At 44.3% G+C, this 15,117-nt stretch overlaps 1 protein-coding gene across 1 annotated transcript in view; it reads right to left on the bottom strand.

Moving 5' to 3' along the window:
* Positions 1-15,117, bottom strand: part of pdlim2 (PDZ and LIM domain 2 (mystique)) — a 39,538-nt gene that overhangs the window by 1,575 nt on the left and 22,846 nt on the right. The window contains exons 7-9 of the mRNA XM_034091664.2: positions 5,840-5,958; positions 1,217-1,365; positions 430-538 (exon numbers count right to left, since the gene is read on the bottom strand). Coding sequence (XP_033947555.1) covers positions 430-538; positions 1,217-1,365; positions 5,840-5,958 — 377 coding nt within the window. The remainder of the gene's footprint in view (positions 1-429; positions 539-1,216; positions 1,366-5,839; positions 5,959-15,117) is intronic.

Genomic DNA, 15,117 nt, shown 5'->3' with positions numbered 1-15,117 from the left:
CCTTTACAATAAACGAGTACAACGTTGTGTCTTTCAGGACTTTGGCCTTGCCGAGGCTAAAGGAACCATAACATGACTGCAAAGGGAATTCAGGCCGTTAGGTTTGTCCATTCGGAGCTACTGTCTCACTGTGGTATCCGCTCCCTATGTAGATATGAAGGGCTCACTTTACAAGACGATATAAAATGTTCTGCTAATAGACCCGTAAATACTACACTGGCCCTTTAAGACTTTTTCATTATTCAGTAATTAGATGCTGCAGTCCTAATAACTGGTTGTGACACATTCCAACAATGAAGGATGAAACCACACGCAGTTCATATCAAACCTTTCATGTGGAACAACGTTACTGTAGGAAGAATAATCGTTCTACTGGCTCACACGCATCACAGCGCAAGTCCAGGGAACGTGTAACTGCAGGTGACTTACAGAATGCCGGTGCCGCACTTCTCACAGGTGTGGGTGTTTTTGACGCCTCCTACTGATGAGCTTGATTTGGGAATGTTTGGCGAAAGTCCTGGGAATCGGAGCGCTGCCTCTGTAGACACACACACACACACACACACACACACACACACACAGCTGCTCAAAGGGATGTTGTGACAGGCCGGCATCTCTGTTAATCACACTAACAATCCGTTTGCCTTCGCTGGCCTCTGTCAGCGGACCTTGTTTGTTTTCCCCACTCCATCATCGCTCCTCAGCCCTGAGACACGCTTCATGAAATGGGGTTTCCACACAGTGGTCATCATCACGTCATGAGAGAATGTTATTGCTCTCTGGATTTACTTCCCCAGCAGAGCGGGCAAAGGAGGACGGATGCACTCAATAATATGGTGTTCAAAATGTGAGTTGCACACAGGTGATGGCCAAATGTCGAAGTTAAATCGCTCCTTCTGCACGATAGGCCTAAGAGGAGTGGTTTCAAATGGAGACGTGTCAGTTAAACAACTGCAGGAGATTAAATGAATTATCTAGCGTCTGACAAAGTAGCTGAAACCTCAAATATCTTTCTGTGGTTAACCATCAGTTCTCATTCCGTATCTATTCATGCTTATCTTGACTTCGAGTAGGTTCGACCTTTATCAAGCATTAAGTACAGATGCCTGATAATGTCAGATTATTTGTATTCAAAGTATTAAATGTGTGTAAATATTTGGACTCTCTTTAGAATTGCATGCCAACTACAAAGCCATTATTGCAGAGCGCGTCTCACCTTTCTCGTCGGCCTCCAGGACCTCCTGCAGCATTTTGAAGGTGTTGGACTGCCGAGGCGCCGTGCGAGACTCCTTATTCTCCTGGATCATCTTGTACACCTCCGAGTCCCTGTCGAACTTCTGCATGCCAAAGTCAGAGCTCGAGCTGCTGTCGACGGAGGAAATACAAATGTATATTAGACTGTTGCCGTTACTGGAATCATACGTCGAGCTGTAGGTGATGTGTTCAGCGGAAAATGTGCATTTATGAAAGACTCATGAGTCCGGTTCAACTTAAACCAGAGGAAACGAAGGAAGGGGCAGCAGCTGGCGTTGAGACCTTGACCTCTGAGTATTAAGCCTAGATTGCACAGCACAGGCCAAACAGTGACCAATCACACATCTTCCCTCAACAGGACCCCAACATATCCCCTTACCAGAGTCTGTTCTGACTCTACCCACATTTTGATCACGGTTCTTGCCTCAAGGAAAAACGAAGAGGACTTAAGGCTGATGGTGGAAGCTTAAAGAGGCCTTATTATGGTGTGTCCTTCCCTGTAGTGTGTGATATAGGTTTAAGTGCATGGGAATGGTCAACACAAGCGATAATCCCAAATTCCCTCCGGAGGAAGTTTGGACTCCTTGGTTTAATTCTATAACATAGTAACATCACTATGTAACACTCGCGCTCCTATTGGCTAGCGCTCCAACACATTGTGCATGATAGGATAAGGGGCGGGACTTCTCTGCAGACAGAGGGTGACAAGAGGCGCTGCAGCACAGGCGTCAAAGCATATACACATGTCACAGTAGAGGCAAATATGAAACCTGAACATAAACATCCGAGTCAAATATGTTCTGATCCAGAAGGAGCCGCTGGAAAACAACCAAGAATGCAGGAAGCTTTTAACTTCTTGTAGTCTATGCTATCAATTCATTAAGAAATGAGATACAGCGGCTCTCTCACTTGACTTCCATAGCTGTGTGTTTAAATACCAATCTCTCCTTGAAGAAGCCACGCGTTACAATCTGCACGGACAGCTGATCAGTAAGTCAACAGAAACTCAAAGGACACAAAGTGCGTTCAGCTGTGTTTGTCTGCAGGCAGCTGGTGAGCGTTGGCTGTCAGTAGGAACCGGTTTGATGCCTTCCACCTGCAGCCCGCCCGTCAGCCAGTCAGTCCACTCTACCCGACTGAGTGACCCGCCCGTCACACACACACACACACACACACACACAAACAACACATCTGCCCAAATATTGACTCTTCAAACCGACACCTGCGCTGTGAAGAATCTGCTCGGGCGAAACCTAAACCATGGAAACGGTTACTGTGACTTAGCGGATATGTGCATACCTGTAAGCATCACTGCACTATAGGGCATTAGTGGTACGGGTAGGTACTTGTTGAACAAGGACCAAATGAAGTGTTTGGACAGGGACATATTAGCAATACATGAGTTGTGTTTGCTCCGTAGGCCTACTCCGTACTCGTGCACACTGGATGTGATGTAAAACGATGACTATGAGGTTAAAAGGCAGAGTTTTACACATTCTCCAAATGTACCGGAGTTATTTCAGAGACGTGTCACATTAATGTGTCCAAGCCTTTGTAGTGTATTTAAGAACCGCTCACAGCACATACTTGGTGTCTTCACTGGTGATGCTCTGCCAGGGCTGTTATTCACTTCGTGCTCGTCTCAGGCTTTTTCTTTCCGTCTGTGAGACACATGCTCAGTCGGATGAAGATCACGTGGCAGACTTGGATGGTCAAGAGCATTTAACAGTTTGGCCAGAGATTAAAAAAACAAAAACGTACGTATTGGATTGCTGTTGTCAGGGAATCTCTTGTAAAATATTAAAATGTGTTTTAAGTATAGCAAGCTTGTTGTGACGAATCAAATGTCTTTACTTCATGCAGCATGGAGTCTGCAGGACTTTGAGTGTTTTGGTTATACATTAGCATTTAAACAATCATGGCCCCATGATAAGGATGGTTCAATTAGTTATTCATTAACCCCTCCTCACTCGGATGACCTTTTACTGTTACCTCTCGGTTTACTGTCAATAGAGTTGTTTGTTTTGAGTCCAATGTGCAAAAGAAGAAAAATAAAACCTGAAACTGGCGTCAGTTAAATTACGTATCAACCTCTCTTGTACATGCAAAATGCCTCAGTGGGTTATACATGTACAACAACACCTCACATGTCGACATGGGTTTACAACCTTGATCCAGGGCGGTGCATGTGCATTGCTCCAGTCTGTATTTCAGCTTCCTTCCAAATGAATATGGCTGAACTCGGAGATGGAAAACAGACAAGACAACAAATATGCAACCAAGGCTCTCAGACCCGTTCCCTCTGAATCACTGAACATGGTTCAAATTGAAACCAGACCTCTAAAGCACACTCCAAGCTCTTCACATGCTCAGCTCCACCCTCAGAAATCCATTTCCATGTTTGCCTCGCTCACCACCTCTCTTTTGAAATGGCATTCTCTAAACAAATGGGAAGTCGAGGTCAAACGGCAGGAAAACAAATAACAGAAGTGAGGAAGGGGGGGCAGCATGCGACTGAGAAACCATTCGAGTGCACTCATTTCAAGAGGAAGCAGTGAGAGTTCACAAAGTATCAGGCAACTTCAGAGGAGTTTGTCATCTGACTCGTTCCTTCTAAGTGTTCTCACATTTACACAATGGCTGCATCTAATACGAATGTGTTGCTGGGAGCCAGAGCCAAGCCTGGCACAATGCAATGATAAGGATCTAGTCATAGCACATGAGCGTAGCCAAAACATATCAAACTACTGTCAAATTCCAACCACATTTCTCAGCCTGAATTACAAGCAGTGCAAAACCGAAGCCGGCACATCTTGACAAAATAAATCCAAATGACCAAAACTCAAAATGACAGGACTCACCTCAACCAGAAAGAGAGGGAACAAAGAAATGGAGCTCAACTATTCTCTCCAGGAACTCTGTGTATATCTAACAGTGCTGTAGCAACTTGCAACATACAAGAGAAACAACAATACAAGATGCCGACACACACACACACACACCTCTATCTAAACCAGACGAGACAGAAAAACAAGAGCCTGACTGAAAGGTGTGCCTCTGAGCTGACACTCATTGGACATGCGACATGAAGGGGTGGGTTACTGGGTGTTACGGAGTCTGTGATTGGCTGGGGAGGAAAAGGGAGAGGCTTGCTTTACAGGCTGGGGGCTTCAGACTGGGGGCCAATCAGGGGGAGAAGTCAAATCTGACTTTTTGGGGGAATATGGGTGTTTGGATATGCAGTTGCTGACACGTCACATCACTGGTGGTGGTTACCAGAAGAGGAACGGGGGCCAAAGTCAACCATCCCTCGCTGTGAAAACACAGAGCGCAGGCTCTGCAGCACGGAGTGGACGAGAAGATGTTCATTCCTGCTGAGAATCAAAACATTGGTAGGTCCATCCAAAACATTTTTCTTTTGAGGACGGCACCTGCACGCTATGAACTGAGTCACATGACGGCTTCATCAACTCATCAGAGGGGGCGAAGCCGGGAAAAGCCAACCGACGTGCAGATGGTGAACACAATGGAGTCCCAAAGGCTGAGAGTGCATGTGTAGTCGACGAGTGCAGCTGCAAACGAAGGGTCACGTTTAAATAATATATAGGAAAGAATGTTTCTGGCAGAGGTTTGTTCCAGATGAATTCCAAATATGGGAAATATTGCAATATCCTTACCACTGATACGAACACATTATCCCTATAATAGATGTGTGTTTGTCTCGTGGTGAGCATTTCTTGTTTAAACGGTCAGATCAGATTATGAAACCCTATTGCAGGGGAAAGAAGATACTATAGAGGGATGAGAGTTCACATCCAATAACCAAGTGCAATAAATACAGCCTCAAACCTTACCATACATGTAGGGTACAACAAGATATCTGCTATGTGTTATTACTCGTAGAACTAGGTTATACTTAATGTTTTCCTTCATCTGGGAAATTAGCTTTTCTGGACCAGGTCATGTTAATTTCGTAGGCTTGAACCTGTGAGTGTAACCTCTACTGGCCTGTAGATGGCGCTGAATGCTTACAAGATATGCTCTTATAAAATAAGACATGATCCTGCTGCTGTTCAGACTGTGCTCTCCACTTTAATCTCCGTAGAGGAACTTTTTGAAGGGTCTACAATTGATTCAAGTGTAAAGGCATTTCTGCGTTGCGTTTGAGTAAGGAACATCTGGTTGTTCATGTTCTAGCATATCGTTAAAGAATAGTATACAAGTAGTGGGTTTTCCACTTTTGTAACAGATGCAGTGCAAGCATCAACTTATATACACAGATGGTTATGTCTGGTTGCATTTGCAAGATGATATCATATTTCATATAACACAATATAGGAAGAAGAAGAGGCAGAAAACCCCACTGGGACTGAACCTAAATACATTTTACAATTTCACAATGTTAAAGAAAACACCGGATTAATATAAAAAAATATATATCTTCATATTCTGTCATAAATTCAACTAACGTACCTAAATGGCGTGGGTTCATAGCCGCAGTATACATATATTCTGCCATTATTAGGATGTCTTTTCATGTTGGGTTTAGATATAATGGATGTTTGCAATGCAAGTGGATATTTACCTGCGACGAGGGGACATGGGAACGTCCCGATCGATGGGGCTGTGGGGGGAGTAGCGCCCTGGTGGGGTGGGGGTCCTGCTGGACACAGAGTTATTCCTGTAGTCTGAAGGGGAGAACTCCTGTGGAGGAAGAGGACAATAAAACGAGAGTGAGTGAGCAGGAAAGTCCCACTTCCTGCAGCAGCCAAAACCAAGTGTGCCGTTCAGAGGAATCTATTGAGACGGGGAACAAGTGCTTAGACCATGATGCAGTGTGACTGTACACATGAGACAAGAAGAGCTATGTTCAGAGCGGACGTCGGGACTCAGCAGCAGTATTTCTGGATTACGGCTCCTCCAAGCAGCGTATTGGCACTTTACACTTTGCACGTCATTGTTTCAGGAAGCTCTAAATCTGAGGATACTGCACTGTAGGAAAGTTGGAATGAAACAAATGTGTGTTCCAGTAGGATATAATCATTCAAGATTAGAATAGGACAGATTCATAAGTCTCATCAAGACGAATAAGCTCAAGATGGAGAAACACCAGATCCTTGGTTTTGCTTCTTAACCTCCAAACGTTTGACTGAAACCTGGTTTCAGTTGCACTTTGTCATCGGTTTTGTATCTGGTGCTCACCACGTTTCCAGTGCATGAATCACACGCCCAGCATTCCTCCACTGTGGGCTGATCCGTCTCAACAATTACAGGAACATTTTTTTATCTTGATTACCATTTATATCAGAGCTGTACTTCAGACCTTCTGCTGATAGATGATAGTTTGCGTGGCAGCAGATGTTTGGCACTACAGTACATCCTCTGTTGGTCTGATGGGAAAGACAGAGCTTGCATGTACTTCAATATCTTCCAGATGCCAGGCAGATCTCACAATTATTCATGTTAGATATCAAATCCTGTTCATCGTCATGAAATGAGAGAAGATGTTCCACGCCAATTGAACCTCATTCAAGCAAATTGAAAACTTGCCATAGTGTAATTCAGGAAGTTAAGTGGGAGCAAAGTCTTAGTTAATGATATCATGGTTGCATTTTGACAGAAGAGGGCGCTCCATACCTACTGTACACACGCAGCTCATAAACGAAGGATTAAGTAGACGTGCCAATGACATTTTTTATTGTAGCTGTTCCGAGCAGAAACCCAAGGCACGATACAGAGTTACACCATTGCGGGCAAAGGTTGATTTATCCAAGTTTACTTCTGTTAGGGGTGAACCACCAGTGAAGTGACCTCAGGCACATGTTCACACTAAACACCGAGCACACCTGGACTTAGTCTGCACAGCACATAACTCAACCCGGACACTTTTACTGTCAGGAATTCCAACAAACTAATTGTTTTCAACCACAACACTGTCTGGCATCTAACCATGTCCACCTGCAATGCTTACCGGTCACGAAATGCACGCAATATTTAGCCTAACAGACATGTCTAGGTTTCAAGAAAAGGGAAGTCGCAGAACGCTTTCACAACTCCCAATTTGCTGGGAAACAAAGCTATTACTTTATTTTATGTGTGTGCACAGTCCGGAAAAATGTTTGACTGTGAATCAAAAAGCCCACAGACAACTCCAGAGCCTTTACAATAAAGCTCACTGAGTTATTCTCCCTCAACCAGCTGGCATCAGAGTTGCACAGGCTCCATCCAAGAGGGAAATAATGTCTCCTCCCGGGTCTTTGAACCGGTGCACGTCTGAGAGTCAAGTTGGAGCTGATGCTGGAGCTCCATGCTGACACAGTGGCACCGATGGAGTCAAAGATGCGTGTGACCAATGCCAGCACCCGCTTCCAATTCAGCAACTCTTTGAACAATGTCTCTGTTCTCAATCGAGTCCAATTTTCCTCTTCTGTTTCCTTAGTGAGTGGGTAGATTAGTGGTGCGTGCCAGGAAGCCTTTACCAGAAATGATCATTGGGATGTCTTTCTGTGATTCCTCCAAGGATACAACCCCGGAAAAAATAACTGCAGGCTCATAAGATCACATAACAAGAATAAAGACATCCATGTCCTCTCCTGCTGTGAACCAATCTAAAGTGCATATACCTGAAAGACCCAGTGAAGCCACACGGTATGGGCACATGAATCCACACTAATGCAAACCAAGGCTTTTGTTACATAAGCGTCTGGCCACAGAATGTAGGTCTTCATGCTCTCTGCAGAAGATTTACAGATAGTATCACAACTCTAATCTATGGGACTCGAGAGGAATGCAATGAAGTAAAGAAAAACAAAGGCAAGCGGGGGGAGAAAAACCAAGCGCTCCACCGTGACACCGAGTATGCAGCTGTGATTGAGTTTGACCTTAGAAAGTAACACAAAAAAACCGTCTGCACCACAAGAGCAGTTACCATCATCAACTCTGCAGTCTGATGCCAGCCCTTTATAGCAGTAACCATGGCACGTCTGGCACTGGCCTCAAACTGGGCTGCCCAAACGTCTTGTTTGTTCTCAAAGCATCCCGTTCCATTGTGAGCCAGCCCACCATTACCCATGGCTGATCTCAGAGCTTTTGGTCAACTGCACCATGGCAGTTGCCAACAGTGCCTCTACAAACGTAGGGAGGGGGCAAACAAGCACGTTGAGCAAAGCCTCTTGGATGTTTCTCTAGATGGGAGAGACCACTGGAGAAAATCCTCAGCCAATTCTTCTTGTGGCTGGCGAGAGGAGGAAGCTCTGATTAAAGCTGCAGTGAACTGTAATCAGGAGCTCACAGTCAACAGACCCGGGATCATTAGAGCCAGTCACTGGTATGCTGTGCTGGTTTTGAGCTGCATATACAATAACATTTCCAAACTAAATGTCTGCCACTTTGGGTTTCTACTTGTCTGAGTTGATGAATGAGATCATTGAAACACTCAGGCTGCGGCCACACGAGGACGACAACGGTCGTTTGTGTTACTGTTTAGTGTCATATAGACCGTTCGGCCACACGAGGACGACCGAATACGGCACTAAACGACTGAGGAAACGATAACGGGTCCCAAGGTGGATAGAACGGCATACGCAACGCTCTGGGGGGTCCAACGGCTCCGTGTGTGCGCCCTATCCGAACATTTTCAGATAATGATGAGGCAATAGCCCCGCCTCTCCCCACCTCTGCTGCTCACCCCGCGTCAAAGTAAACTGCACCCTGAATTCAGATTATTTATCTTTCTCTCGATATGGACCTAAACGCGAGTGAAGTCTAATCTGACAGGACGGAGACACCTCTCAAACTCCCTAAACTAGTTATAAATATGTTTATGTTTACAGTCGGCCGGGTCACTTATTACTGGACCAGCTGCTGCATGAGACAGACACTGACGCTGTCCGAAGAGAGGGAGGAAAAAGAGAGGCTCCGTGTATTTTATCATTATATTATATAGAGTCGTTATTCATTTGTTTTAAAGCTCAATAAATAACAAAGAAGACCTTTGACCGGCACTTTAATAATTGTGTCCGGAAGATTTAAACTTTAATACACGCTGACTGGCGAACAACTCTGCCCGGTTCCCTCGGCCCCCACCGCGGAGAATAAACAGAAGGGCAACCATGACAACCTTCTTCTTCGCTGCTTTTGTGGAGGAAGTTACAGCGCCACCTACAGGCTCCTGCATATGTACTGCAGCTTCTCCAGCGGTTGGAGCTAAACGGAGCGGTCTCGTATGTACAGACACTATCCGGATAACTATTGCGTGTGGACGGAAGTTTGTTTGCGATTGCGTTTGCGTTAATCCTATGCGTTTAGCCGTTTTCGTCCTCGTGTGGCCGCAGCCTCAGTTTTTGGGTCAGAAATGTCAATCGGCTTCTTTTGAGTGTCCTTTGCACACACACATTATGATCTGCCAAAGTTTTGAATATTTCACAAGAGACTCCAATATTTGTTTTTGTCTGTGCTCTAATCACTATGGATGGCGTTCATTTCGAAATCCCTAAACCCAGTCTGAAGATTGCAAGACCAGTTTTTCCTTTACACAAAGTTAAATTCTACATCAAACTTGTTGCTAAACCCACCCGCCTCTTTATTAGACGCCTCATTAACAATTTAATTATTGTGTAACATTGGAAACTCCGATCACCATGCCAAGCTTGATACACACACACACACACACACACACACACACACACACTCCTGAAAGCTGTAAACACAAGTTGTTGTTCCAATGAAAAGGCCACAGAGAGTGGTTAATCTGGCGATTAGCTTATACATTTATTGTTCTCCATCCCCCACTATATTCCCCATTCCTAAACCCAATCAAAGGGTTGTTTTCCTGCAGGGCGATTACAGGAGTGTGACCAACACCCAACACATGCATGCATCCTCTCCAGGGCAGGGTGGATGCATGTTGATGTGGGGACTGGACAGATGAGCCGCTGTGGCTGGACCAAAATAGATGGCACGATGCAGCCTAATTTCTTTATTAGATTGTGCATTTGTCTTCTTGTATCTAGAGTTGTTGTTTTGGTTTCTTTCACAGAAAACCCTTACTGAAAGGTTCTCTTGTTTTCTCCTATTGCCTATATGTGGTTCAATGAGTTAAGAAACACAGCGTTTTAATAGAAAATACATGTTTTTGATATCGTTATACATTTGTGTGTGTATCTATGTATACACAAGAGTAGATGTACATGTATCTTATCACCTTTTAATTACTTTTAAACATACATAAGGATATCTCTAGTGTAGCTGTGTTTTTGTTGAGCATATCAGTTTGTTGTTGCCTGGTAGAAATGTGATTTGTATTTGTTGTTTTCTGTGTTAACAACTATGTGTTGAAATCTTTCTGCATGATATGACCCTCTGCAGCAGCAAGACATCTGCAGCAAAGATGGCAGACTGGCTGGAGGTTTGTGCTGAAGCATGCAGTCTAGTTCCATCATTCATCCATTCATTTCTATGAACGCTTCATCCCTGACAGGGCCGAGGGGGCCGAGGGGGCCGAAGCATCCCCCAGCAAGCATTTAGGGAAGCAAGGAACATTTGTGTGTCAGCAGCATGTGGCATAAACCAAATATTGCTCAATTTCGACACTGAGGAATTCAACCGTGTGCATTCCCTGTTCAAACTTGTTGTGTATTTTTAATCTGGACAGGTGCATAGCAGGCTGCATCTCTCAAGCCAGAAAATAATGGCATTCTCAGAATTTTGGTTTTACATAGCTCTACAAAAAAGTGATTTATTTATAGCTAATCAGAGAAACCAGGTTTAAAAATCAGTTTTCACGATCTGTTTTCAAACGTCATCTGCTGCTCAGAAAAGCATTTTTGGATGACTGAGCCCAAATGTCAAGATCTTATCTAAGTGAATGAATGACAGAGTGTGACTGGCTTATGGTCTGGAAAAGCCTTTGGTATATGGGAGGGGGAAATGGCGGCTTAACTGTCAGGATAACCTCTAAAACAAGAAAAAGCCTCTGTGATTGGTCACTTCGAGACACACAAACAGGAAATGGTGAACTGAAGTGGCGGCTGTTTCAGATCAAGGCCCATGGGAGACGTTGGGGACAGTTCCAGCAGAGGAGCCTTCGGTCTGGCTCCAAACAAGCCACTCTGCATCATCATTACCACCCTGCAGCTTCAATTACAGGGCATGGGCCAGCAGAGCACAAGCCCGATGCCTAGGGGAGCTTTTATTTTGGGACGCTCAATGCCGCCGTAAAAAAGTGCTCTAACTGCTCATTCACCGTCTCCACCAAATGGCTGCTGTACTACACTGAGGCAGGGGCCACCAGACATCCTGAGGAATAGTCAGAGCTGTGTACAGCCTTTCCTATCCAGCAGCGTGCTTTGGTGGAGGTCCCGCGCAAAGACCCGAGGCTCACAGTAACCTACTCGTTACCCACTGTCACTGATGGACCCTGCCTTGTAATTATGTCTGAGCCATGGTGCATCACAGTATCCACATTCTGTAATGAATAAAACATGATTGTTTATATGGAAAAAAATCATGTCATTAAAATTCTTTGGCTGCAGTTGCTTCAGTTAGTTCTCAGACTAAATAACGGTACGACACGCCAAAGGGCTGATGGGTACGGACCCACTCCCATAGAGGTTCTATGCATTTTCAATCCCAAATGTCTGTGGCAATAGATAGTGTTTTGCCTCAACCTATGATTATGAAGTAAACGTTTATTGTACAATGTAATGCTTTAGAATAAGACGCCATTAGTGTTTATATAGTTTTCCCATAAGCCTAGCTTTCAACATGCAATTCTGTTTGCCAGCGGGTGTGATCTCCTGAGAAGATTTAGGCTGTTACAGCACGAAGCCAGGGCAACAAAATGCATTGTGTACCGTGTGGTGTTGCCAACTATTCTACAATTAAAGAAGCTAGCATTCGCTCAGTAAAGGTTGCCAGATGATGTCATACATTCATTGCATATTGGCAACCTCCTCACGCATTTGTTTGCAACGGTGGTTAAGTTGGTTGCAACGAGGGAGAGAGAGCCTGAACATAGATGAAAAGGAAAGGAATAGATCCTGTGCTGCTGGAAGAACGAGGACTGTGATCACTCAGCAGCACAGCATGGTGCAGTGATGATGTATGTGTGTACGCTGACACAGAAGTTCGCATCGCAAGGAGTACAGCAGAAAAAAGCAATGGGATTACCGTATATTGAGGATAAAAAGCTTTGTGGCTAAAACACATTTATGATAATTTACACGTTGTGTTCAGCAGGATAGTCTCCACAGATTAACACCACTTGGGGATGTTTGTAGGGTAAAGGCAATCGACAGAAATAAAGAGCTAATGTAATGCTAGAAATGAACTACATCACGTTCCCTTGGTTGCACATCATTAACGTTAAGCTAAAGGCGGACTCGTGTCGCCGTGATGATGTTTGGTCGTTTTGTTAGTTACTAGTTAGCGCCTGCCGCTTTAGACACATTCACGAGTGGGGTATTTACATGCGTATCTTATGTCGCAGTACAAAATGGCAAGACGTTGACTGAGATGAGGGAACAGGAAGTGGTTGAATGCCAAGTAATCTCCGGGTCTTAGAACTAGGGATGTCCCGATCACCTTTCTTTGCTCCCGATCCGATTCCGATCATTTGATTTTGACAATCTGCCGATACCGATTTTTCCCGATCCGATCTTTATGCAATGCATTAAGAGAAAAAAAAGGTAACAGATAACGGCTGGTCATCCAACGCGATGAATTCAGCTATCTTGGCTGTTTATCTTTTCACTGTTCTGGGGCAGTTTCTCTTTCCTTTTAAAAGTCTCTGAAAGCGTCGGTTGTTTCAGTGCCGTTACCTGAGTGGCCGCTGTGTACTCGTCGTGTTGTTGTTGGTGTTTGTTTCTCAGGTAGCGTATTAGATTGGTCGTGTTGAACGTAGCTCTGTTCTTTCCACCACGCGGAACCTCCGCCTTGCAAACATTGCATCTGGCTGTTACACTGCCTTCGCTTTCAATTTTATAATACTTCCAAACTCCTGACATTTGCTCTGTCCCGACTCCCGAGTCACCAGCTGAACGTAGCCTCTCGTTAGCTTGCTGCTACTATTAGACACTGCGCCCACTCTGTTGCCAGCTTTGAGAGGAATAAGCAACCAGGTCTGAAAACAAGCCCAAAGAAAGCAACACATACATGGTGTTGTGTAATTTTAAACCAAAACTAAGTCCTCAGGATGACTTTAAGACGTGAACATGGTCATTTTTGTTTTGTAACATTAAATAAATAAAAAAAAAAATAAATAAAAAAAATCCCAGATTTTTTTTCTCCCGATCCCCGATCTTTTGAAAATCACGTGATCGGCTCCGATCACGTGATCGGATCGGGACATCTCTACTTAGAACTCATTGCTGCACCACTCTATTGGAATTATTAGAATACACGTCTTGCTTTTTCCGTAATGGTCTGGATGAATCACTTGATGTGTTGCTGGTATTAGGCACCGATTAGAACAGAAAGTGATCTGGTTCTATTTGCAACAACGGCTGCAACAGTTGAGAAGTAGTCTGTTGGCACTTTAATATAAATAAGCCGTATAGATGATCTCATTTTCTAACCTAAGGGCAGTTTGGAAGGGGATGCAATATACTATACAGTACCCAGTCAATACTGCAGTATATGAAGTAAGCTTTGAAAGCGAAGCTCAATCCTCTATAATGCCCTACATATACACTCTGGGTCCCGGCTTACACTCCGCAGCATTCAATAACATGAGAAAAAAGAATGACAGATCCACGCGATACCTCCCCTTCTCTCTATTCGTCAGCCATGGCCACACACCATCTTACGGCTCCAGATATAAACCATATGTACGAGATTAGAGGCCCAAATGAGCAGCGGAGAGAAGAAGACAACGGGATGATTGTGAGTTTACAGTAAGTCTCTCTGAGGACTTGAGCAACTGTCAGCGAAAACAGAGCTGCATTCAACTTTCTGAAAGTGTGACCAATTTTCAAATCAGTTGTGTGAAGAATTACAGATAGACGAGTTTACAAGTGGATGGACAAGGTCAGGAGATAATGAGCAAAGTAGACAGGTCAGGTCAAAGTACTGTTGGACTGAAGCTCAGCGCATGATAAACGAGGATGAACTTGATCTTGTGGGGATTGTAATGGCAGTGAATACTATGAGAAGCCAAAGCCGTCTCATGTGATCAGAGTGTAGGTGGTCCGGAGAGAGGGGGGGGGGGGGGGGTGCATTACCCACACTGCCACCAAAAGTCAAAGACACAATGAGGAATGATGAGTGAGCGTTTATTTATCCACGAAGGGTGCTACAAGCAATACATTTTTCATCTCGATTAAATTCCCCGCAAGGCTCAGACTGAGGCAGCGTCTCAAGCTCATTAGACATCTGGAGTTTATTATGGTTGGACTTTAATCGCTGGACTTGTGAGACTTTTAATTTATGGTCGCCAAGATGCCTCTTTTTATATGTTTCCTAAAACGCACCAGTAACATTAGAAGCTGAAACCAAGCGTGTTGATCAAAAGTGTCAAAATAAGCTGGGAGGTCGAGAGATGAAGCCGCTTTAAGAGCTCATCCCTCCATAACGATAGAGCTCTAATGAGCCCGACAGCATCACGACTGCAGTAATAACATAGTAAACATTTCCCACTGTGGTTCTAGAGGTACAGTAACGCTTCTGTATAACATACTACTATTGCAATACAGTATGACGGAGTGCAGGCTAATACATGCGTTTCTTTAGGAATTTCCATGCATGCAAATCTAAAATGACAGCAAGACATGCATTTACGTTTTCAGTTCCATTTCAGCAGCTAAACAATTATGATTTATGACCAGCAAATGCCTTAGTAACCGTTACCCTAAACTGTAGGTGTTG

The sequence above is a fragment of the Pseudochaenichthys georgianus genome, chromosome 9 (genome assembly GCF_902827115.2).
Source record: "Pseudochaenichthys georgianus chromosome 9, fPseGeo1.2, whole genome shotgun sequence".
NCBI classification, from domain to species: domain Eukaryota; kingdom Metazoa; phylum Chordata; class Actinopteri; order Perciformes; family Channichthyidae; genus Pseudochaenichthys; species Pseudochaenichthys georgianus.
The sequence above is the reverse complement of the archived record's forward strand: the minus strand, read 5'-3'. Positions and strand labels throughout refer to the sequence as shown.